At 36.6% G+C, this 25,645-nt stretch overlaps 2 protein-coding genes across 8 annotated transcripts; one reads left to right on the top strand and one right to left on the bottom strand.

Annotated features, from left to right (window-relative positions):
• Positions 1-91: 91 nt before the first annotated feature.
• On the top strand, positions 92-5,363 carry hnrnph3 (heterogeneous nuclear ribonucleoprotein H3 (2H9)). Of its 4 annotated transcripts, none has more exons than XM_051126260.1 (10): positions 92-209; positions 1,033-1,145; positions 1,242-1,397; positions 1,554-1,697; positions 2,112-2,250; positions 2,734-2,924; positions 3,980-4,185; positions 4,281-4,416; positions 4,505-4,561; positions 4,680-5,363. In XM_051126260.1, exons 2-10 carry the CDS (start codon positions 1,055-1,057, stop codon positions 4,751-4,753), a joined length of 1,194 nt encoding a protein of 397 aa, XP_050982217.1. In that variant the 5' UTR covers positions 92-209; positions 1,033-1,054; the 3' UTR covers positions 4,754-5,363. The 4 variants fall into 4 exon arrangements, with proteins under 4 accessions (XP_050982217.1, XP_050982218.1, XP_050982219.1 ...); XM_051126261.1 differs by having other exon boundaries at positions 151-209; positions 1,039-1,145; XM_051126262.1 differs by lacking the exon at positions 92-209 and having other exon boundaries at positions 1,257-1,397.
• A 1,822-nt stretch (positions 5,364-7,185) lies between these two features.
• On the bottom strand, positions 7,186-24,158 carry rufy2 (RUN and FYVE domain containing 2). 4 transcript variants are annotated; one of them, XM_051126255.1, is made up of 19 exons: positions 24,028-24,158; positions 23,443-23,581; positions 18,653-18,826; positions 18,155-18,272; positions 17,703-17,804; positions 15,338-15,461; positions 15,185-15,249; positions 15,013-15,078; positions 14,829-14,898; positions 14,643-14,744; positions 14,401-14,517; positions 14,131-14,298; positions 13,955-14,052; positions 11,337-11,456; positions 11,092-11,221; positions 10,601-10,695; positions 10,470-10,518; positions 10,228-10,308; positions 7,186-8,127 (listed from the first exon to the last, which is right to left on the bottom strand). In XM_051126255.1, the coding sequence occupies exons 2-19, from the start codon at positions 23,516-23,518 to the stop codon at positions 7,984-7,986; spliced, it is 1,899 nt and encodes a 632-aa protein (XP_050982212.1). In that variant the 5' UTR covers positions 23,519-23,581; positions 24,028-24,158; the 3' UTR covers positions 7,186-7,983. The 4 variants fall into 4 exon arrangements, with proteins under 4 accessions (XP_050982212.1, XP_050982213.1, XP_050982211.1 ...); XM_051126256.1 differs by having other exon boundaries at positions 23,443-23,537; positions 24,028-24,138; XM_051126254.1 differs by lacking the exons at positions 23,443-23,581; positions 24,028-24,158 and adding an exon at positions 20,868-21,418.
• Positions 24,159-25,645: the final 1,487 nt, after the last annotated feature.

Raw genomic sequence — 25,645 nt, forward strand, 5'->3', positions numbered from 1 at the left:
AGGATTAAGTATAACCCTATTGATTACGTTGGATGATCCTTTCGTAAGCATGCGCCACATGCGCTTGGAGCTTCTGCTCACACATCAGACCGTTCGGTGCGCCTGCAGCGAGGTCAATGTCCTCTGACAGGCCGCGTTCTCGCGAGAGTTCGACTATCTGGACCACTGGACTGTCGTTCAGGGTTACCTGAGAGGACGGGCGCTTGACGGTGAGAAGCTATTTGATATTCATCTATATATTTCTTCATATTTAACTTTTCATGTATAAGTTGATCATTTACATTCAATGGAGAATATATTTTGTCTACTTCGGATCGCGGAAGTGGCGGTTTTTGTTCCAGAAACTGTCAACTTGTCGGTCGTTGATTCCTGTCAGAAGAATATCTCGCTAATGTTAGTCGTTGTGCTTAAAGTTAATCAGTTTCGTTTGTCGTTTGCGGTTTGTTTGACACACGACCGAACTGTTTTCCGAATGCTATATATAACATGTACCATGTTAGCTTGTTCTTAAGTTTAAAACCCTAACGTTGCTGTATTTTGACCTACCGGTAGTGGTTGTCTGGCTAGCTAACTAACTTAAATTGACGTTTAATATAAGGTGTCAACTGATTTATACAAGTCAGTATTCCTAACTACACCAAAACATGTTGCGTTTTTGTGAAATGTCATTATTGTTTGTCCTTTAATCTCTCGAAGGAAGAATGTGACTATTGACAAGGCTGTGTCTCAATATATATTGAGTTGACTACCTAGACAGCATTTTTTGGCGTCACACATGCGTTATAACATTTCGAACTGTGCTGAAATAACTTAAAATGCTTTCGGTTTGTTGCACTGCCAACGTATACAAACTATTTTGATCGAGTTGAGAGTACTGACTAATTAACACAGTGCTGTCTAGGTAGATAATTACTAGTGTTGATACACTGCCAAGGTTGTAAAGACAGAAAAAAACGATTTTAATCGATTTTAGGCACGCAGCTCACTAGGTTTACAGGCATGGACCATGTGTTACATTAATTTCTTTTTCAGATACAGTCCTGAGGAGGTAAACATGTCTCATAATAATGATGAAGGATATGTGGTACGGATCCGTGGTTTACCTTGGTCATGCACACAAGAGGAAGTGGCCTCCTTTTTCTCTGGTATGCAAACTCTCAAACTGAAAGCATCTTTTGTATCGCTCTGCGAGTTTACAGAAAAAGAGCCGCAATTGTGATTTTCCTTTTTTTAATTTCCAGACTGTGACATTGTAGGTAAAGTGAATGGGGTGTGTTTTACCTTCTCCAAAGAGGGAAGGCCGAGTGGAGAGGCGTTTGTAGAGCTGAAGACATCGGAGGACTTTAAAAAGGCTTTGGCAAAAGATCGTAAATACATGGGACATCGTTACATCGAAGGTACATTCCTGTTCTTCGATCAGATATGCATCATTATAGGAAAGAAAAGATTGCAAAATCTGTTTTATGCTGATTTCATATAGCAGATGACGTGTGTGCATTTACTTGTCAAAATATAGAATTAATTAATTGTCTAACTCTTGACCCTTTTCACAGTGTTCAAGTCAAACCGTAGTGAGATGGATTGGGTGCTGAAACGCTCCGGTCCCACAGACTATGACAGCAGCAGCGGTTGCATGTTACGTCTAAGAGGCCTGCCGTTCGGCTGCAGTAAAGAAGAAATTGTACAGTTCTTTTCAGGTACATCTGATGTTTCACTTCAGCACCTCCTAGACTTGCAGGTATTGCTAGGATGTCTTTTTCAAACTACTGAAAATTGTGTTTTGTAGGTTGTGTTTTTTGAATCATGCCAGTTTTTCCTTTATATCTTTATATAGTCAGTCAGATCATATTTTGAACTGTCATATCAACAGATTACTAAGCATGTTTTGTTTATATATAACATTATTTATAAGCATCACCGAGGCAGCTGTGCTATAATTTCTTGATTTTAATTTCATGGGTTTATCCTTTGTGGTGTGCTCTAGGGTTTTTTGTCTGACATAGGGAATGATTTAGGGGTTCAACTGGGTGGGGATGTATTTTCTGCAGATGAGAATGTTGCGGCTCTTTAACATGTCTCCCCATGTGGGGTTATTTGTCCTTGGGTTAAAGGGTTGAAAATCGTGCCAAATGGGATAACATTGCCGATGGACTACCAGGGGAGGAGCACAGGGGAAGCCTTCGTGCAGTTTGCCTCAAAGGAGATAGCAGAAAAGGCTCTGGGGAAACACAAGGAAAGAATAGGGCACAGGTGGGGCCGGCAAGACTGGGCTGGGTGCTAATGCTATCTCTAAATGTGGGGTGGGGGGTCATGCATCTTTCTGCTCTGGAAAAAGATGGTATGATCATGTTATTACACTTGAAATGTTTAATTTCACTTTATACTGTGTCATGAGAAGACAAAAAAAGGCAGAAATTTTATTTCATAATGTCGTTGGGCAACACATACGGCAGAAGCAAAGGAGCCTTTTTGTAACAGGCACTTGACAATACTTTTAAGATTCTGTTTCTGTCTAAAATTGGCTTTTAGATGCAGTTAAATTTTATGACTTATACTACAGGCAGAATTTCAGACACTTGCTACTTCTCCCTCTGGTCAATAACTGACAATAACCTGCCAGTTATTGTGATGCCTTAATGAATTTAGTCAGTTGGCCCCAAATCCTCCTCATTGCTGTTTAACCTTCACCAGCCTGTGCGTTTATTAACACATTGCATTTCAAAATAAACTCAGGTACATAGAGATATTCAAAAGCAGCAGAAATGAAATGCGTGCATACTACGAAGTACCGCGAAGGATGATGGGACAGAGGCCTAGTCCATATGACAGACCCATGATGGGACGTGGAGGCTTCTTTGGGCCCGGACCAGGAAGGGGAGGTGCCGTCCTGGACCAGATGCGCAGCGGAGGCGGTTACAGTGGCGGTATGCTTTACTAACTCGGACTTCAAAGGTGGCGGGTTGATAGTCCAAATTACATTTTCAGTACAGCTTCAAAGGGCTCTACACAATCTCAGATGAGGAATAAGGGTCTTATCTCGTGAAACCATCTGTCGTTTTCTAAAAAAAAAACAAAAAAGCTCATCTTGCGTTAGCTCTGCGATGTGCATCTTCACACAATGTGTAATCACGTTGGAAAGGTCACGCATGGTTAATTCTTCGCCTGTGTACTTCGGTTCAAAAAGGCAGAGTAGGGCATTTTGTTCTCGGCCTTCAAAATGGTCTGACGTTTTTCTTTTCTTTTTTTTTTTGTAAAGGGTTTGACTTTCTTTGCATGTTCGCTTTGTAAACACTGGGTTGGTACTTCTGGCTACGCCATCCGTGACCTTTCCAACCTGATTACGTAATGCATTAGGTCAGTCTAGTGCATTTGTGGGTAAAAAGTATATAAATTCTTGTTTTTTAGAAAATTAATGATTGTTTCACTAGATAAGACCCATATTCCTCAGCTGGGATCGTGTAGAGCCCTTTGAAACTGCACTGAAACTAATTTGCACCTTCAACCAGTTGGCCAACACTGAAGTCCACTATATAAATTTTAATTCTGGAAACTAATTCTTTAAGAAGATGGATAGTAACCAATAGACTAGAAGGTGGATTAAATTGATCAAAAATTACAGTAAAACATTTATAACACTACAAAAGACTATTTTTTAAATAAATGCTGATTAATCAAATAATCATTAAAACCCTTTTCTTACCCTTTTAAAAAATAAAAAATATTTCTTGAGCAGCAAATCAGCATATTAGAATGATTTCTGAAGGATCGCGTGATACTGAAGACGGAAGTAATGGAAAATTAAGCTTTAAATAGTAATAATATTTCACAATATTGCTACTTTTTACTGTATTTTTGATCAAATAAATTTTGCTTTAGTAAAGCAGTTTTTCTTCAAAAAAAAAAAACCCTCAAACTTTTGAATAGTTCTGTCACTGACAGGAAGTGACCTAAAAGTATTGATTTGTCTCTCCTTCATAAGGATATGGTGGGTTTGACAACTACAATGGCTTTAACAACTACTGCTTTGGTAACGGCATGTTTGAAGAGCGTGTACGTGATGACAGAGGAAGAGGAAGAATGGGGGGTCACGGCTACAGCAGCGATTCAAACTCAGGCTTTCACAGCGGCCATTTTGTGCACATGAGAGGCCTACCGTTCCGCGCTACAGAAGCGGATATTGCACATGTAAGAAACACCAAAGCGTTTCCATTTTTGTGGATATATTTTGTGTTATAGTAAAGTATAATTGACTTTGTGTGAATGTTTTGTCTTTTTTTCAGTTTTTTGCCCCTTTAATTCCCGTAAGGGTGCATATTGATGTAGGACCTAATGGAAAGTCTACAGGAGAGGCAGACGTTGAGTTCGGATCTCACGAAGATGCTGTGTCTGCCATGTCAAAAGACAAGAATCATATGCGTAAGCTGTCTCCATTTCCAACCTCTGTACTGCTGTCCTAATTTTTTTCAGTTTTACATCTACCCCTGTACTGTCTTCTGCTCTGCAGAGCATCGTTACATTGAGCTTTTCCTGAATTCAACTTCAAGTGGGCCGTCTGAAATGGGTTAGTATTACTGTGTAGAGATTCTTATGTAATAGTTTGTTGAAGTGTATGGATGAAAAGGTGTGAAGACAACATTCAAATGTATGTCTTTTGTTTTGGGGGCATAAAAACACTGCAGGCCGCGGAGGAGGTTTCTATGGCAACTCTGGCAGTATGGGCTCGCGAGGAAGTGGACTAAGGGGGATGTATTGAGGATGCTTACAATTCATGCACTTTTCAACCCAAAGTTGGAACTTCCAGCTTGGAAGGTTTTTATATGAATATGTTTTCACATGTTCCTATGAAATATGCCCAAACTATTTTCCAGGCTTGAAGAAAATGAATCTAAATCCATCTATATATCTAATATATATATATATATATATTTGAGCTGTTGCATATAGATTGACCGGCTACTGTACATTTTGCTTAATGAATTTTATATGACATTCTGTGTAAAAGTCTAACTAAAGAAATGCGCTTTGTATGTATTTTGACTCAAAACTGAGTATGAATAGCTTGAAGCTCAAGTTGTGTGTGTGAGATTGCACTTTTATTTTCTTTCCCAAAGCAATAACATCATTTTGGATGTTTACCTGTTTTTGCTGCTCAGTAAAATTTCTAATTGAAACCTGTGAAATTTACACATCCATGGAATAAAACCTTTTATTGATATATTTTATTTTTGACCTAAGAATGTTCATTGAAGACAACTGTAATGTAAGAATAAAGTGTGATATCTTGTGTTTGGTCTAAGCTAGATGAAACATATGGCGCTAGTCCATTTATGTATTGTATTTTAATACAGGAAGATTTGTGTCGCCTTGAGTTTTGTATATTATTGTTTAAAACTGAAGGGTCAGCAGGATTTTTTAAATGTTTTGGCTGCATTTATTTAAACAAAGATACAATAAAACAGTAAAATTATCAAATAATTTAAATTATGTAACTGTTTAAATAGGGCTGGGTATTAAAATATATATATTTTAATCGATTCTCATATTTATACAACGATCTTGACTCGATTATTCTAGCCTGTTTTCAGTTAATGAATGGAACATTGCTGCAGTAAGCTTTGTGATTTGTTACTTTTGCTAAGAAACAAAGTTTGAGATTACAAATACTGTCTATTTTATTACAATATTCAGCGTTTTGGCGCTGTTTAATGTGGAGTGACGGATCGATGTAGCGCCTGTTCAAGAAAAGCGGCGGGAAACGCATGTAAACCGACATCTGATCATGATTAATTAGATCCAGCCTTAAATAAACATCAATGAACGTCTAAAGGTATGTTAAGAGAAAAATGATAACTTACCGAATCCGTATTTTGTCTCATGTATTCGCTCAATCTGTGTTTCAACCGTGGAAAGACGTAAATATAACAGCTTGTGAGCAATGTCAGGCAGTGTTGCCAAGTCCGCGGTTTTCCCGCGGAATTAGGCTACTTTCATACTATTGCCACGGGTTGTTTTTCATGTCCGCGGGTTGAAGCGACCCCAGTAACGTAATATTTAGCCCCTATAATACTAATTTTACCAGAGGAACCCCACCAAAAACGTGTATTTACTTCCGGAACGCTTTTTTTTTTTTTTACCAGGGACCCTCAGAACGCGATTGGGCTACTTTTGGACTAGTTTTGAGTAGCAATTGGGCGGGTTTTGTTGTGAAAACCTGGCAACCCTGATATCAGGTAACGTCACATTTACCTCAGAAAACAAACATTTGGTGACCATAAACTTGTTAGTCCGCTAGAAAAATGCTAAATATAAGCACCATATAACATATTCATTATATATATATATATATATATATATATATATTTGCTGGTCTTAGCTGGTCATGTTGCTGGACAATAAGACCAGCATCAAAACATACCTACCAGCATATGCTGGTTTTTTCACCAGGGTTTTTACGATGGCCACCATTTAAATGTTTATATTTCAAATATCGAATTGTGAAAGTAGCGTCAAAACGCAGCCTTCCATGTTGAAAAAAATATGCATATGCTGGTTAGGTAGGTTTTAATGCTGGTTTTAGCTGGTTTATGCTGGTCATGTGCTGGTCCAGGACCAGCTTAAACCAGCTAAGGACCAGCAAAGAACCAGCATAAACCAGCATCCCAGCATCAAAACCTACCTATCCAGCCTTTTTTCAACAGGGCTATTAAATAATGTATTTTAAATTATTTATTCCTTTGATGGGAAAGCCAATTTTTAGCAGCCATTACTCCAGTCTTCAGTGTCACATGATCCTTCAGAAATCATTTTAATATGCTCATTTGGTGCTCAAGAAATATTTCTTATTTTTATAAATGGTAAAATTAGACTCTGCCTAATATCTACCACGTGCAAAAACATCATCAGGTTGTGGTACAGGCTTTCAGCTGTAAAATCTTCACTGATTTTTATAAAGTAAACAACATTAACTTTTATATTATTAGTAATATTTAAAGATGAACCATTTCTAGACTGAAGCAACTTGTGTTCACTTAGCAGGGTTAATGCATCTTTGCTGAATTCTTTCAAATTCAATTCGGCTGAATTTCTTTCAAAGCAAACAAAACAACAAAACAAATCATCCTACTGACTCCAAATGATAGTGCGTATAATGCAGCACCTCAATGCCAAAATCCATCACACGAGACGTGGAATTATAATCAACTTTAGTGATTTAAGGCGTATGTATTTTTTCATACATAATCTTCACATTAAGTTAACAGTTGTATTTTGAGTAATTATCCAGATAAAGTTAGCACAAATACTCAAAGTGAGTAGTGTTCCAGTTCTGTACCAAGGGAAATCTGCAATTGTGAAATAATACCGTTTGCAGACAAGAAACCTGAACACCATATTCAGAAACATTATTTCTGTGCTATTTGACGTGAATCCACTTCTCGAGCAGCACTGACAACATTTTTTTACTTCTATATACACATACATTTGTTTGCCCATCTAAATTCAGAGTAACATTTCAAATCCTTATTTGTCAGTTTGGCTTGTTATACAGGCACACATGAATGTAAGGTTATGTATTTCAACTGAATCTGAAATATAATTGCTCAAGAAATTATATCCCTTTAAATAACTGCATGTGCTTACTTTTGAGCTTTGAGGAATGAAACCTGTTCACCCTTATATATCAAAAGTATACTTGCAATGCATGGGAGTGTTTGTACTAGTATAAATAATCTAAATCGGTCTACTTGCAGCCCATTTGTAAACTCATTTCTTTCATTGCACGCTCTGTGAACAACACTGCATTGGCCATCTGCACAAATGCCACAAGTCTTCTCTGAGGCAACAGGCTTTATCCTATGTGAAATGTAAACTTCAAACACAGAGAAACAGGTGCATCCATTTTGGTCACTTTGACGATGCGGGACAGCGCAGTCTGTGAGTTAAAGCTGATTTTGGCCCTTGTTACGTTGTGCTGTCGTTTCTATCTTACGTGGCGTTGGAGGAGCAGCGCTGGAGGAGCAGAGCGTGGCAGGTGTCGCAGACTCTCACGGGTTTGGGTGACGCGGGGAGCGGGAGCTCGTTATCCGAGCAGGCGTTGCAGAAGATCTCCCCACAGTTCCTGCAGTGGTGCTGTTCAAACAAACACAAGCAAGAGAGCTTTCAATTAAAGGGGCCTGCTGTCTTTTTTGGTTTGGATCCGACTCAAAATGACTCGTGGAATCTTTATCCAAACAGCTGCTCTGGGGAATTTCCTTTTAGTTGTTTTTCCATGGAAGTTAAAAAGTGAGGCCCCTATTAAAGATAAAATGGAAATATTGCGACATCCAAGTGAAATGGATGATCACAACAGAAAATAATACTTGGCAGGACTAGTTTCTGTGCATTAGTTGTTGATTGGACAGAGGCAGATCTGAATATCAGCTTGCAGTTTATTTCATGAAAGGGACGGGGCTTATGCAGACTAAAGCCGTGTCCCAATTTAGGGGCTGCATCTTCAGAAGTAAAAGGTCAAACCAAGCGCTGTTACAAGGGAAGGTCTAGCCAATGGAAGATTGTTCTTGGCGCTTATATCAATGTATAAGTACTTGACTTTTATTAAAGTGAACTCTGATTCAACTGCATGAAAATAAACCAGGATTCACAACCTGTCTAAATAAGTTCCTCTTGGTCCATTTTATACTTAATAAAAGGAATAAACTATAACCTTCATACAAAAATCTATGGAAGCCCATTTTTGCCACTTAATAATAAAAAAAAAAAGGTAATTGCGACTTTTTATCTCATAGTTCTACTTTTTTTCTCCAATTGCGTGTACATCTTGCAATTCAGAATTTGTTTCTCAGAATTTCATGATATAAACTTGCAATTTAACTTTTTTCTCAGAATTGCATGTTATAAACTCACAATTTTGACTTTTCTCAGAATTGTGCGATATAAACTCAATCACAAGTTATAAAGTCAGAATAGCTAGATAAAAGTTCTTTTATCGCGATTTTATCGAGATGCAAGTTTGCATCTTGCAATTCTGACTTTTCCTCGCAATTTAGATTTTTCTCAGAATGGTGTGATATAAACTCACAATTCCACTTTTTTTTCTCAGAATTGCATGATATAAATATCACAGAATTGTGTGATATGAACTCATTTGTGAGTTATGAAGTCAGAATAGTGAGATAATTTTTTTTGCAAATGCGATTTTGCATCTTGCAATTCTGACGTTTCTTTGCATTTCTGATTTTTTCTCAGAATTGCATGATATAAACTCAGTTACGAGTTATAAATTTGGAATGGCAAGATACATTTTTATTTTCCCCAAAACCTCACAAGTCTGACTTTTTTCTCACAATTGCGTGATATAAACTCACAATTTTTACTTTTTTTTTAAAGGGGCCTGTTTTTTTGGTTTGGATCCGACTCAAAATGACTCAATGGAATCTTCACAACTGATATTCTGAGATTCATCCAAACAGTTGCTCTGGGGAATTTCCTTTTAGTTGTTTTTCATGGGAGTTAAATATTTCAATCTGATGATTTCAATACAACCGAAGTAGTAATATAATTTTTTTCCTGTATTGTGACATACATAAAAGTGAAATGGATTACAGAAATAGAAAACTCGCAATTCAACGTTTTTTTCTTAGAATTGCAAGATATAAACTCAATAGTGAGTTTTCTCCTAATTTATATGAGTTTATATCTCATAATTTTTACCTACCTTTAAATCTCGAGATCATGACTTTTTCAGAATTGCAAGTTTATTTGATGCAATTTTGAGAAAAAAAGTCCAAATTCAGAAAATCAGAATGAGACTTTCTATTTCAAAATGCAGCCACTGAATTGGAACACAGTTTAAAAGTCTGGCAGAAAGAAACATCAGAAAGAAGTCTGTTTTGCTGGAGGATCAAATTATGACATTTTGATTAAATATTAGGAGGACCCAAAAAAATAAACATGTACAGATGAATCCTTCACAGTAAGAGCAATAAGATGCATTTACTAATTTTTCCCAACTACAAGAGTACTTAGCATCATTTGCCAACCCAGTCTTTTATTTAGGCTTCATCTAATTCTCATTTGGAAATGTTTTCCAAGTGCATAAACCCAGTACGGTCTTTGTGCCAGTAAATTTCTTTATTTAGAGCAGATGAATTAGTGTGGATGTGTGAGAACGGACAGCAGGCTGTGATAGAGACGCAGCTGTGTATTACAGAATAGCAATTTGGTTCTGACCTTTCTTCTGGAGATTGAAAATTCCTTCTCACAAAGCTTGCAATGTGTCGCATCTTTGTCCTTCAGCCAGACCTGTCCACCCTGAAATCAACAGTTTATTAATATGACCATGTTAAATTGCACAAGACAGATTAAACTTTGACAATTCCCTTACAAAAAAAGCACTGTGGTGGTTTCAGATGGTACTTTGATGTATACCACATCCAGGACCTTTTTTGTTTATCTCAAACAATGTTTCAAACCTGAAGTGCTTTGTTGGCTTCTTTTATATCTTCGATTTTCAACTTTGACCTGAAGAAAAATGTGTTTATCAGTAAAATAATAACATGATTTGAAGGTTCCCAAATGGCACTGATATTTAAATCATACATACTCGCTGAGTTTGCAGCCCAGCTCCTCCAGCGCCTGTTCCTGTTCCTCACAAATTCCCTTCAGCTGTGTATTCTCATCCTGCAACCTGTGAAACTCCTGAAAGGAAGCAAAGACACGTCAGAGTCCAAGACAGGATGTTAGTTCTCACCTTAGTTCTCATACAGATTTATTGTGGACTTAAAGGGATAGCTCACCCAAAAATGAAAAAGCTGTCATTAATTATTCACCCTCACGTTGTTCCAAACAATGTCCTTACTGTCTTTCTTGGCCTTGAACGTGGTATTTGCGTTGTTGTCTATGCAAGGTCAGAAAGCTCTCGGATTTCATCAAAAGTATCTTAATTTGTGTTCTGAAGATGAACAAAGGTCTTACGGGTTTGGAACGACATGAGGATGAGTAATTAATGACAGAATTTTCATTTTTGTTGAACTGTCCCTTTATTAGCTATTCTGTTTCTCTCTCGCCATTGTCAAGACAAGAAATTCATCTTACTTTTTTGAGTCCGTTGATTTGCTGTGCTTCAGCTGTGAGTTGGGTGATGGTCTCTCGTTCTCTTTCTAATTCACTCTGTAGTGTCTGCCGCCAATCCCTCTCTATTTTCAAATCTGTTTCCAGCTGCATCCTAAACAAAAAGTGTCAATTAAAATCCACTTCTATTTTCCACTCGAGCATAAATGAAACATTGTAATACAAATTCTAAAATTTCAAATATTTTCCATAGCCGTCGAAAAACATACATTTGCTTCTCTCTCTGGGCAATCTGCTTTTGGAGACTGTCAGCTTTGTTTGTGAAGTCCTGCTTGAATTTGCGCACCCCGTCTTCGGCACTGGCACGTTCCCTCTCGGCATCCTGCAATCTGGTGTAATTCAAACCAACTGGGTAAAACTACGGCTCTGAATGTAATGGAATGGGCGGGAATGTATTGGAACATATGCGAGACAAAAAAAAAAGATGGCCATAATTCAACAGCCACAATAGAGCGGGAACAAATACAGAGCCAGACGACAGAAATGTTGCGCTGCGGGAAAAGCCAGAAAGTTGAAATGAGTCGGCAGTTTCATAGGGGTCGAGGTTACTTTGATTTTCAAACGTTTTTTTGACAAATAATTAACAGTCGGGAGTAGTTGAAAACATCAAATTTATTGAAGACTGTGATAAAAGACAGATCATATTTGTGGTTTCTTTGATTGTTAAATGTTACAGGTAAATATTTACGCTATAGAACCACATGAAAGATTTGCTCACTAAATAGTATGTGGAAAAACAGTAAATATCATCAAATAAAACTTAAAAGGGCGCTAGTGATTAATGATCAACTCATCTCTTTTAAGAACACTGCATATCCACACAGCTAGCGTTAAGTAACAAAGAGCAAATGTATCTTAATATCAGAAGGAAATATCTTTGACAAGTTTGTATTGGTGCTCGGTATCTGTGCTAGCGCATTTTACAAACGACATTGCAAGAGTTCTTGTCTGGCTGAGTAGGTCTTTGTCGCTATTTGTCGATCGAGAAAAAACATGGAATTAGAAGAAAGGGAGAAGATGAGAAAAAAGAAATGAAAAGGGGAACAAAAAGGGAAAGAGGATGTAAATATCAGTGAATTTCAAATTCATCCCAAAGCTTTAAGAACTTGTTAAGCAGTGCAGTCATAAAACATCAGAAATACGATGGCGGTAAATCAACAGAGAAGAAAGGGAAGGATGATTCATGTGGACAAAGAAGTGGACATGACAGCACCACGTCACCACAAGAAAATAACACAAATGCTAAAGGATGAGCGGTTAGATGAGAGAAAGCCATTCAGTGCGCCTTCAAAATACATGCATTCAAAGTCCTTCGCATGCTATCAGGTATCCAACACTTCTAGAGCCTCTGAAAACCGGTTCTACTGATGAAACAAAAGCACTGATGGTTTGGACGCCATCAATGCGCACTAATCTGATTTAGTCTGTAAAAGCAGATATCATATCCTGAAATGCATTTACACTGGTGCACTACCGTTCAAAAGTTGGGGGTTGTTAATATTTTGAAACTGTAATATTATGAAATATTATTGCTATTAAAATATCTGTTTTCAATTGTAATATATTTTAAGATGCATTTTATTCCTGTAAAGGCAAAGTTAAATTTCTAGAAGCCATTAATCGAGTCTTAAATGTCACATGATCCTTCAGAAATCATCCAAAATTTTTTTCAGAATTTGAAATAGAAAACTATAGTAACATTATTGTTTTTACTGTCACCGTTGATCAATTTAATGTGCCCTTGCTGTGCAAAAGTAATTATTTCTTTAAAAAAAAAAAAAAACAACAACTTTTAAACGGTAGTACACTACCAGTCAAAAGTTTTTGAACAGTAAGATTGTCACTTCTGCTCATCAAGCCTGTATTTATTTTATCCAATGTACAGCAAAAAAAGTACAATTCTGAAATATTTTTTACTATTTAAAATAACTCTTTTCTACTTGAATATATTTCAAAATGTAATTTATTCCTGTAATTTCAAAGCTGATTTTTTTAGCATCATTACTCCAGTCACATAATCCTTTAGAAATCATTTTAATATTCTGACTTGCTGCTTAAAAAAACATTTGTTATTATTATAATGATGATGTTGAAAACAGCTGAATACATTTTTTTTAGGTTTCTCTGATAACAGCATTTATCTTATAGAAGTCTTTTGTAACATTATAAATGTCTTTATCATTACTTTTGATAAATCTATAGCATCCTTGCTAAATAAAAGTATTAATTTTTATCATTTCTTTCCCAAAAAGAAAAAAAATATATACTGACTCCAAGCTTTTGAATGGTATAGTATATAATGTTACAAAAGCTTTTTATTTCAGATATATGCTGATCTTTGGATCTTTCTATTCATCAAGGAATGCTGAAAAAATGTATTCAGCGGTTTTAAATATTGATATTAATAATAATAATAATAATAATAATAATAATGTTTATTGAACAGCAAATTAGCATATTAGAATGATTTCTGAACGATTGTGTTACACTGAAGACTGGAGTAATGATGCTGAAAACTCCATCACAGGAATAAATTACATTTAAAAAAAATTTCAAATAGAAAAGAGTTACTTTATTTCAAAGGTGTACTGTTTTTGCTGTACTTTGGATCATATAAATGCAGGCTTGGTGAGCAGAAGAGACTGCTTTAAAAAACATTAAAAATCTTACTGTTCAAAAACTTTTGACTGGTAGTGTGGTTCTGCAAAATATGGTGGTTCTTGAAACACTCAAAAAAGACTGAAAATGTTCTCAATGCACTTCAGGAGTATGACAACTAAACATTACGCTTGACATGATTCAAAATTAATTAGCAGCTGCTTCTCACCTTTGTTCTAGTTGTTTCATAGTTGCCGTTATCTGATTGGTCTTCTCCTCCAACCGTGCGATCATGTCATTTTTTTGTCTCATGCTGTCATCTGAAGACTGTTGATATTTAAATCACCTGATTACAACATATTTTAACCACAAACTGTGAATGACACTTAATAAAAGATGCTTTACCTGCATTTTTTGGTACATCTCCACATTGATGGCTTTAACTTCATCTAACTGGTGCCGAAGTCCAATCAGAGTGTCCTGCTTTTCGTGGATGTCCTTTTCTAACAGTTTCATGGCCATTTCCATCTCTTGCTTCATGCTCACCTGCACAACCAGCTCGTTCTCCACATCCTTGAGCACAGGCACATTCAAAAACAGGTTTGACTTCTTCTAGGTGCCAATGTACCACCACACAATCTGAACAGCAGGTTTCTTTTGTATACAAACACAGACCTGCCTGAGTTGACACTCCTCTTTGAGTTGGCGTCTTGCTTCATTGTACATTTCATCCAGACCTTGCCTTGACTGCTTGTACGTGTCAAGCTCACAGTTCAAATCTCCTTCTGCAACCTGAATAGAGTACAGTACATGTACAGTATAAGTGCTTATAAGAATGATGTAAGTTTGTGTGCATGAATCTGCCTTTCTGAATGATGTATGTTGTATACAAACAAAGAAAAACCACACAAAAATACCTCAAGACGCTGCTGTGCTTTCATTAAAATGACTGAATTTTCTGTTCTGAGTTGGTGGTTTTCTTCCTGTAATTTAATTATGTTGTTTTTTGCTATTGCCAGCTGTAATAAAACAGATGACAGCAAGCTAGTACAGAACATTTCTATTTCACAGAAGGCACATTTTCTTTTGAAATCAAACAGTACCTCTTCAATGAGTTTGGAGTTGGATTTTTCTAATGACTCCACACGTCCCTGTAAGCCTTGAACTGTAGAACTTTGACCAAGACAAAGTTTTAGATAAAATTCATAAGCACTTATATCAAAGTTTTAAAAGGCAATCACTGATGCTAAACATATCACAAAAGCTTTAGAAAGAGCATGAACTTACTTCAGTTGCCTATTTAATTCCTCCACATAGTTCTTCTGATCCAAAATAGCTGCAATTTGCCCATTTCTATTCAAAACATATTCAGAATTGAGGTTATTTGAACAGCATAATACATCCAGGTAATTATAATGATTTAATGTGATCATTATTGTCTACTAAGTATACTTTCTACCTTTCTTCACTTCTGTAGTCATCAATGTCGTTCTTCAAGTACATGGAGAAGTCTATTACACCAACCTATGGATTCCAATACAAGGTATTATTATTTCTCAAACCGAAGCTAGACAGCAGGCTAACAAAAATGGCCAATACACAACGCTCATACTTGTGTATCGAGGTCCTCGCCCTTCACACATAGGTTGGCATCTATGACGTTGAGTCCCACCAGGAGACCAACGATGACGGCTCCCTCCTCCTCCAGCATCACTGCCGAGTTCTCATAGAACTCACTACAAATGCACACACACACACAAATGATTTGACATTTATCAATGGTTTATGAGTAGCAACAGAAAATTACAAATACTACATAGAAAAAGACAATTTTCTATGGATGCAGCTTAATGCAAATATGATCACTTCAATATAATAACTGTCTAAATTCCTGCTCAATTTATTCATAGTCTGAAACAAGCCACACGGTCTATTAAAACATAAATATTTTTGCATCATATTGATTAAGCTGTGAAATTGCAATGTGTTGATTTTCCATTGTAAAATAATTGCATTACACAGAATTTGTTGTTTCTTAAGCATTAAAAATACCTACTGTACTGTGTATTTTTTCTTCTGACAGCATGCACGAGGGTAATATATTTTTAAGCAATATTTATTTTCTTCATTATAGTTGTAGAGTAACTAGGAAAAAATATATCTGTGCTGTTCAAAACATTTGGGGTCAGCAAGATTCACCAAGGGTGCATTAAATTGATTAAAAGTGACAGTAAAGACATTACAGTCATAATTTGCATAAAATCTATCTATAATATATTAATAGTTTCATTCAGCAAAGACACATTAAATTGATCAAATGTGACATTTATAATGTAGAATTTTTAGCGCTGTCAAAATTAGCGTTAACATGGGCGATTCATTTTTAAAAATATTAAACGCAGTTAGCGCAGGGGCAGAGCTAGGGTTGGCCACCGCACTCATAACTGCTGCTTCTGTCTCTTTTTCTTGACAAGAATTGCATTTATTTAGAAGCAGAACATCTTTACGACTACATCAAATAGGAGACCTTTCAAACGTGCACTCCACTTTGCCTCAGCGACAGGCGCTTGTCAAATGTAACAAATTGACCTGTCCTGTCAGCCGTTATACTGTGTTCGTAGAAATACAGCGGTGCACACTGTATCATTTCATATTAAAGCGCAAATTAAACTACAAGCATGCATGTCAGATCCACGTCACATTCAGCAGCGGCAGCTCCTAAAGTAATAGCAGCCAAATAACCTAATAACCCAGCTGCTGTGAAGTCTATTAATCCAAAAACAAAAGTCAAAAAATAAAAACAATAACTTCTGTAGCTTTAAGGATTCATCTATATTTAATTTAGAATTTAGTGTTTGATCATTTTTTTCAATTTCCATATATTTCCCACTTGCTAAAGGGCACAGGTATTTATGATGGTAAAAATGGGTTTATGTGTCAATGGTTAAATGTTGGTCAGTGGTTATTGGTATATAGTTGATGGTTAAATATTAGGAAAAAAAAAAACAATTTCAGTCAGTATATTGGTATCAGTTATACTCACCTTACGTGACAAAAAAAGATGCAATTACACAAATATTAAAAATATACTGTTTCATGTTGTTTCTACATTAATTTGAAGACTGAATGTGAAATTATTGCAATATAAACTAAAAATTCTATTTATTATTGTCCTTCTGAATTACTGACATACTGTTTTCCTATTTAATACAGTAAAGCTGCTTTGACAGAATCTGTATTGTTAAATGCGATATATAAAGGTGACTTGACTATATTTAAAAACCTTAATATTATGTGGGATTAATCATGATTAATTAACAACACTGATAATTTTAAGTAAATGCTGTTCTTTTGAACTTTCTATTCATCAAAGAATTCCCCCCAAAATATTTGGTGATTTCCACAAAAAATATTAAGCAGCTCAACTGTTTTCAACACTGATAAGAAGAAATATTTCTTTAGAGCCATATCAACATATCAGAATGATCTGCTGAAAATTCAGCTTCCCATCACAGTAATAAATTAAATTTTAAAATTACTTAAATATGAAATTAAATATTAAATTACTACAAGAGAAAACTATTCTTTTAAATTGTATTAATACTTCACAGCGATACTGTTTTTAATGTTTATCAAATAAATACAGCCTTAGTGAGCATAACAGACTTTTAAAATAATTTTAAAAAATTATTAAAAAAGACTTACTGACCACAAACTTTTAAACAGTAGTGTATATAAGAAAATTATACTTTTAAATCTCAGTCAGTAGATGCATAAAGATTTTTTTAGATGACAACATGTGATGCACACCCTCTAGCGAGCACTGCTTACTGCACTCTGATGACTTGAACAGGAAACACAACACTAGTTTGTCTCAGACACATCTTATAATTTCTCTAATCACTAATTCTCCACCACATCTGTTGTGACAAAGGAAGAAAGAATGAATCACGGGTATGGGAAGGGAAAATACTAACCTAAGTATATCTTTCCTGGTGATGAGGAGACGTAGGTAATCTGCTAATTTCTTCTGCATCAGTGCCAGTCTCAGCCATGCTCGGGCTCTGCCCAGAGGCGTCCTAACAAACAATTACACACGTTCAGGTTTATTTAAAAATGATACATACATAGATAGATAGATAGATAGATAGTCACACAAATAGTGATATGCATGATTCTGGAAATAGTCTTTACTTGCAGTTGCAAGTTTCAGTTTTGTCAGGGAACTAGAACTGAAATTTGCACTTCCCTATTCTGAATGGCACATTTCTTAATGTACAGAGGAATAACTGTGAGAAAGCATTTAGTAGTGGGTATGATTGCTTTTTTATTAGAATACTTGAAAGATTTAAACAAATTTGAAATGCACAGATAACTGTACAAAGTAATCTATGCAACAATAAGGCCAAACATTGTGTACTAAACATACTTAAGGCCGGGAAGGTCTCGTACACTGGCTGCGATTTCGCCTGCTTCTGGGCAGAGCTTCTCAACCATCTCTAGAGGCCCCCACAACGACTTGTTGTATCCAAGGAACGATTTCTTTACTGGGAGATGGAGACGAGCATGTTTGTTAAACAACTCAAGGTCACAATACGCAATACGTAGCATGCAAATGCTTTGATGAAACACTTAAAATAGTATTCAAATTTTGTTGCAGCACTGGCTCACTCGACAAGAACTTCAGATGATCTGTCACCTGAGAACGAATATAAAAAGCATTTCCTTTTTTTTTTTTCCCTATAATAGATGTGGTATAACAGTGGCTGCTTTTTGTCTGGTGCCTAAGAATAACAGTAACATAGGCCTATAGGTAATGATAACAGAGAATAGTTTAACACTTAATCAGCTATAATCTGTAAAACAGCTGCGGTTAACAGATGGTTCTCTGTGGCTGGCTGTTTGGTGATGGTTGAACATACTGCACCTTTGAGACCATGTTTCAGGCAGTGCTCCATGACAACAAAAAACTGTTGCAGAGGCGGATAGTCAGAGTCCAGAGTTCGTCCAAAGCTCAGAGCCGACTCGATCAGGCCTTTGATGCTAAGCTTAGCCATATTAAGCAAGTTTGCTCGTTCCATTGCCATAGGATCTCGAAAAGCTGAAAGAGACACAAAGCCCACGAACTAATTTATCCAAAACTTACAGCATTATCACCAAAAATCAAGGTCTTACGGTAGAAGAAAGTGAAAATGAAAAACAACCACAACTCATCACAGCACAACCTCCGGCTGTTTCTTTAGAGCTAACATGTGACCACACTTTGCATGGCTGAGCTTAAATTTTAACAAACTCTTAAAGAGCTTTCACTGATTTTGACTGTGCTGTCATTCACCAGTCCTTAAGAGCAGGATTCACTGTTTTGTTTTGTGTTTCAACAACAAACAGTTCACAAATGCTATACTTATCAGTTTTGAATTATCAGTCATACATTGGACCCTGTTTTCACCATAATGCTAATCAATTACTCTTATGCAAACACATTCTGACAGGCTCTGTCTAACAGGCATACTGACATTGTGGTAATCTACTTCCCTCTTATGTGTCGGTTGGTTCCTATTTCCAATTTATTTGGATATTATGTGAATGAAGCCTTATTCTATCAGACTTCTGGGGTAAATAAATTCAAATGTTTTGCATTTCTTCACTTCTTTCAATAACTGCTTTTTTTGTTATTATTAAATGAATTCACCATCAGATAGGCTATTCGTCATGATCATAAGAGGGGGTAAACACCAATCATGAAAAATCAGCAGCATTCTGATTTAAATGACAGACCTAACTCATCAGTAAAAGACATTTTGCACAGTAACTGTATGAATGGACTGGTGCTTTGTAGTCTTGAAACACCAAGATGCACAAATAAATACAAACCAACAAGGCATACTCTTCATGACATCATACCATTATGACATCATGCAGAAAATGTTGTATGGCAAGCCATTTTAACAAATATCTTAAAACTAATATAACTAGTATCTTTTACTAGTAATTACTAGAAAGTATATATTGGCAGCACTGAACGTAAACAATGCCACTGAATCGAATGAAACTTCCATATTTTGCTGATTATTGTCATGCTTTGGGCTGTACTAAACGGTTGAACCGGAAAAAACATTTGGCGTATTATAGCCTGCCAAAAGTTATAACAAATTAAGAAGAAGAGTGCAAAAATTGTTAGAGGAACAAAGCTGTTGGTGGTTGGCCAAACTGAATCATGATTTCCAGGGCAAGAATCTTGACAACATTCAGGTTTGTTCTTATCATTTCCAGTCAAGTAGGTGAAATATTAGGCTTATATCTTAAATAATACTGCCTGTAGTTATCTTTACCACCTGTTAACTTTAGTTTGTCAAAATACTGCATCCTTTCCTGCTTACAAAGTATGATTTAGCAGCTTCCACACATTTTTTCCATGGTTTAGACAACATAAATTAGCAGAGCAATGCTAATTAGGTAGTAGTACATTAACAATCCGTGCTGCTGTTTACATCTGGGTATCGTGGCCACACATCCGGGTAACTGATTGTGACGTAAGTGCAAACCATCTATTATTTAGTATGTGACTAGTATATTTGTTAGCTATTCATTACACAACAGTGCTTATTCTTTATCACCTAGGCACAAACAACTGTTTTTTGGTCGTCTTTTGTTTTCATTAGTCAGAATGTATACTTTATAATTCAATTAAAATCTCACTAGTAAGATTAAAACTGTTACTCACAATCAGAAAATGCAACTATTCAAATAGCCAGAGGTAACTAAACAATATAGTAGCAGTATCTCTTATTAGTATAAACGGAGCAGCTATTAGCAACAATTGTACTACACATGACTTCTTATCAGAAGTGAACAGCTGAAAAGTGCAATTAGTTTACAGTGATAAAGGACTAGTTACTTGGCACGTTATTGGGATGCTCACTATAGCAAATGGATATGTAATAGTAAAGATCACCGACTGAATAGATATTAATCAGTGTTTTACATATATTTTAGTAGTCATTAAAAAAAGTGCTACAAACACATATTCTAGTTAGTTTTAAGCAAACAATGTTAAAACGGCTTGCCATACACGTAGGCTCTGCATCTGAACAACTGAATCCTGACCTCAGCCAGGGGCTTTAATGTTATCCATAACCTACCCTTGGCACCCCATTCTTCGGGAAAAGGCGACGTTTTAGGTTCTGTCACTTTGGGCAGGACGTGAATGCCACCCGAGAAGGTTTCTGACGCTTTTCTGGCTAACGCGAATATGGGCGCCTGCCATCTCCCGTCTCCAGATTTCATGGCAGGGCTGCTGGTTTTCTCACCGGCCGATTTATCCTCCTGCAATCTGAGGATACCGAACACTTGCGCTCTCTCTTTGTTGCTCTCTGCTTCTGCCAACACAAGGTCCTGTTCTGCAGGTGTCGCCATCGTTAACGAGAATATCATGCAGTTTAGGATAACGCTTCACCTAACAACCACGGCGGTGATGTGTTGAGCGACATTGATGAACAGTTAACGACGTAATTCAAGCGTTTTTCCTTCTGATGTTCCTTGTCAACGCCCCAAAGGCGACGTATGTTTTCCATTCATATGACCATGATATTTTTGCGAACAAATGGCTAGATTGTAGATTTGTTTACACCCGAGCACTCCTGCACGATCCGTCTGCAGCAAAGGGGTGGTGTCATAACGTTAAAAAGACGTAATTCAGTGAAAGGGTACGGATATACTACCCTCTACCGCTTGTATGAAACATTGTCCTGGACTATTAAATATTTCTTTTAGAAAATTATGAAACAATCACCAGTTAGCAATCTTAACACGTACTATTTCTTAAATTATCACAATAATGGGGGGAAATTTGGGTTAATTATAAAAACTGGTTAAGAATCGTTTTTTAATAGTGAATGGTGGGTGACTGCATTCTTTTTTCAAAGACAAAACTGAAGAAAAACTCCTAAATTAGTCTGTCTTTTAGGTAGATTTATTAGCAATGTAAATAAAACTTGTTGCTCATTCTTCGTGTCCGATTTGTGCTGCATCGAAGATGCATACTTCCGTACTACATAGTAGGTGAAAACCAGTATGCCAAAAGAGTAGTATGACCGCATTTACAGTATTCATAAACAGTAGGCGAAAAGTATCTGGATGAATATTTCCACCAGTTCTGACACTCTGACACACTATCCCATGAAGCCACAGCTGGAAAATTGTGAATGGCATGATGCAATGCAACTGGCACTTGTACTTGTATTATGTCTGAATTTCATTCATACTATATAGAATATACGTTTTTTAACAAATTGTTGGAATGAATGATTAAGTCAGCACAAAACTCGCTGAAGTTGTGGTTGCAGGCAAAATTGTGATATTCCTGACCGCATGTATTCCTATTAAAATTTACTGGATTTGCTTGCAAAAAAATTGCCAAATAAAATGTAACACTTAATCCACACCTTAAAAGGATAGTTTACCCAAAAAGATGATTTAGCCTATGATTTACTCAGCCTCAGGCTAACCTAGGTGTTCTTAATATAACAGAGTTATATTAAGAAAAAAGTCCTGACTCTTCCTAGCTTTATAATGACAGTGAATGGGTGTTGTAATTTTGAAGTCCAGTAAAGTGCATCCATCCATCAGTAAAAGTGCTTCACATGATTCTGGGGGGTTAATAAAGGCCTTCTAACGTGAGTCGATGCATTTATGTAAGAAAAATATCCATATTTAAATCTCTAGCTTCTGCTAACTGTTGTACACGCATTTACAAGAGAGTGGCATTCGGTGGTAAACTCTGGTAAGAATATTCTAGTTTCGTTATATGTTTTGTTAACAGCAAAGGAAAACCAGTCTCTTGGCTTATATAAAAAATTCTCCAGGTTTTTTTTTGTTTTTTTTTTACAAATCCTCGATTTGTACTTCTAATTTGTAACCGGTATTTTGCTTTGCTCTCTCCACTGTGCTTCCACATTCATCACTTCTCAGCAGAGCTTACGCTACTCCTATGTCGTACATCATCCACTGGAACTCCACTCTCTCGTGAACTTGTGTACAACAATTAACGGAAGCTAAAGATTACTGTTTAGAAAGTTTTAAATATAGATATCTTTATTATATAAATGCATCAAATCACTTCGAAAAGCCTTTATTAAGCCCCCGGAACCATGTGGAGCATTTTTTATGATGGATGGATGCTCTTTATTGGACTTCAAAATCTGAACACCCATTAACTTCCATTATAAAGCTTGAAAGAGTCAGGACATTTTTAAATATAACTCCAATTGTATTAGTCTGAAAAAAGAAAGTCATATACACCTGGGATGGCTTGAGGATGAGTAAATTATGGGGTAATTTTCATTTTTGGGTGAACTATCCCTTTAATGATGTAAACATGGAAAAAAAAAACACTAAACAAAACAATAATTTTAAAAAGATTCAAGTCAAGGATAAATCATAATCCCACTGTAGATTTTGAGTTAATCAAGTGCAAGTGTTACTCTAACAGTTCTGACACTGAGGAATTTAAACTTTAAAATTAAAATGCTTTAAAGTGAACACTAACAACCTCTGCTGACAACCACCTCAGTGGTGCTGAGTCAGGATTATTCTCCTTGTAGAGTAGGGTGTCACCATACTATGCTAGATACAAAGGGGTGGGTCTGCAGTTCTAACTAGCTAGAACTTATATACTTTGTATTGTTTAACTTAGTATATTAAGTACTAGAAGATTACCTTGACTGTAGGCCAAACGTTCCATGCTTTCACTATGGGTGATGCCCCACCGGTGGAGGCTCTGAGGAGAATACATGGCTGCTGCTCCACAACCCCTTTCAGGGTAAAGATGAACTTATCTCAGTAAGCCCTAAATACACTGAACACATACAGTCAAAATAAGGCTGGTTAACATTTAAACATCATTTACATATGTCTAACTGAACTAATGTCATACCTATTGTCATGTATTCGTAACTAACTGTAATGTTGCAGAAAATAAGCTGATTGCCATACAGTTGCTGACCTACGTCCAGACTCAAACTCAACATGTTTCTGTTGTTTTCTGCTGATCAGGATCTGGCTATCATATGACTCTGATTTCCTGCACCACTGTCCCACCTCACATGGAAGGAAATGTATGCACATTCGGTCTGAACACACAAAACGCCTTAAAAAATCAGTGCAGTAAAGCTAATGTAAAGCTAATAACAACATGAATTTAAACATCTCATGCTTGGTCATCTTGCTTAGCCACTTACTTCTGCTTTAAAATGTAAGTGAATCACTGAGTGGTGCTGCAGCAACATAATAATACACACTTACCCCTGTTGAGTCTACACCCTGTGCTGGTGTTCTTCTGGCACTATTGGGCCAGGAGAGCTGATTAGGTGAGGCGTAACCATTTGCTGCATTAGCGGGCAGTGGGGAGGAGATGTCTCTCGCTGGAACAGCTGAGTGCATTGGGTGCAGGGTAGCAGAGGCGGTCAAACAAAGGGGGAGGGACATGCGAGCACACTGGCCAGCCAATAAGTGTGGAGCTGCAGGCTACTCAGGAAGTGGGATTCTGCACTGCAAGAGTACTAGGCATGAATGTGACAGGCATACCACTAAGTATTATGCCTTATCCTTTTAAGCATATTGCAGCTGCATATTTTATGAAGATTTTGATGATTTAAAAGAAAATAATGAATATACACTACTGCTTAAAGAAATGAATACTTAAATTCAGCAAGGATGTATTGAACCAGGGATGTCTTGTCCAAACCTGTTGAGAGCCACTGACCTGCAGTGATTAGCTCCAACCATGATTAAACACATTTGAACCAGCTAATCAAGGTCTTCAGACTCACTACAAACTACCAGGCAAATGTTTTGGAGCTGGTTGTTCGGCTTATGCTGTCTAAACTACAGAACAAAACATGTGGAAGCTGCTAAATCTAATTAGAGGACTTAGTCAGCAGAAAAGGGCGCAATATTTTGACAAATTAAATTTAATAGGTGGTAAAGATACACACGAGCAGGAGTTATTAAGATATTAGCTTAATATTTCTCCTACCTGACCGGAAATTATAAGAACAAACAAGAATATTGTCAAGATTCTTTGGCCAACCTCAAACGCATTTTTGTTTTTTGCACTCCTCTCCTTGATTTGTTATGACTTTTGGCAGTCTATAGTACTCCAAATGTTTTTTCCCTGTCCGACCGATTAGTACAACCCAAAACATGACAATAATTGAATTTTCAGCAGCAATGCCCTGTTGAAAAAACCAGCATATGCTTGTAGGTATGTTTTGATGCTGGAATGCTGGTTAGGTAGGTTTTGATGCTGGTTTAAGCTGGTCCTTTGCTGGTTTTTGCTGGTCATGTTGCTGGTCAAGGACCAGCATGAACCAGCAAAGGACCAGCATAAACCAGCAAAGGACCAGCTTAAACCAGCATCAAAACATACCTAACCAGCATCCCAGCATCAAAACATACCTACCAGCATATGCTGTTTTTTTCACCAGGGTAATCAGCAAAATATGCGAGTTTCGTTCGGTTCAGTGGCATTGTTTACATTCAGTGCCGCCAGTGATGCGTCGTGAAAACCCTCTATACAATATTACCTGTGTTCAGTATTCTGTCTTACTTTAAATAAATAAAATTCTATTACTTTATTCAGTGACTTCCATGAAATTCAGTACTGAAATCTTTTTCCTACTATGCCTTTTCTTTAACCAGAAGATGGCAGTATGTTCCAAAAAGAGTAAAGAAACTAAGGCTGTATTCATTTGATCTTCTAGCAATTTGGATCTTGCAATAATACTTTATTATTATTATTTATAGGCGTGAAGTGGCCTTTCCTCAGTTAAACTAAGTGTGTTTCTAAGACATATATTTTTTATTTCTAATTTGAAGCCGGAAAGGTCACAGACAGGCAGTATGAATCACTATAGCAGTT

Source organism: Labeo rohita, chromosome 13 (assembly GCF_022985175.1).
Source record: "Labeo rohita strain BAU-BD-2019 chromosome 13, IGBB_LRoh.1.0, whole genome shotgun sequence".
Taxonomy (NCBI): Eukaryota; Metazoa; Chordata; class Actinopteri; order Cypriniformes; family Cyprinidae; genus Labeo; species Labeo rohita.

Excerpts from the sequence above, each read along its gene's own strand:
- hnrnph3 (XM_051126260.1), top strand. The coding sequence starts at position 1,055 with ATGTCTCATAATAATGATGAAGGATATGTGGTACGGATCCGTGGTTTA. Across the intron at positions 1,398-1,553 it reads GGGACATCGTTACATCGAAG|TGTTCAAGTCAAACCGTAGT; the intron begins GTACATTCCTGT and ends CCCTTTTCACAG. Across the intron at positions 2,925-3,979 it reads CGGAGGCGGTTACAGTGGCG|GATATGGTGGGTTTGACAAC; the intron begins GTATGCTTTACT and ends CTCCTTCATAAG.
- rufy2 (XM_051126254.1), bottom strand. The coding sequence starts at position 21,159 with ATGATATTCTCGTTAACGATGGCGACACCTGCAGAACAGGACCTTGTG. Across the intron at positions 10,309-10,469 it reads AAGCCAACAAAGCACTTCAG|GGTGGACAGGTCTGGCTGAA; the intron begins GTTTGAAACATT and ends TGTTGATTTCAG. Across the intron at positions 8,128-10,227 it reads TTTCAATCTCCAGAAGAAAG|CACCACTGCAGGAACTGTGG; the intron begins GTCAGAACCAAA and ends TTGTTTGAACAG.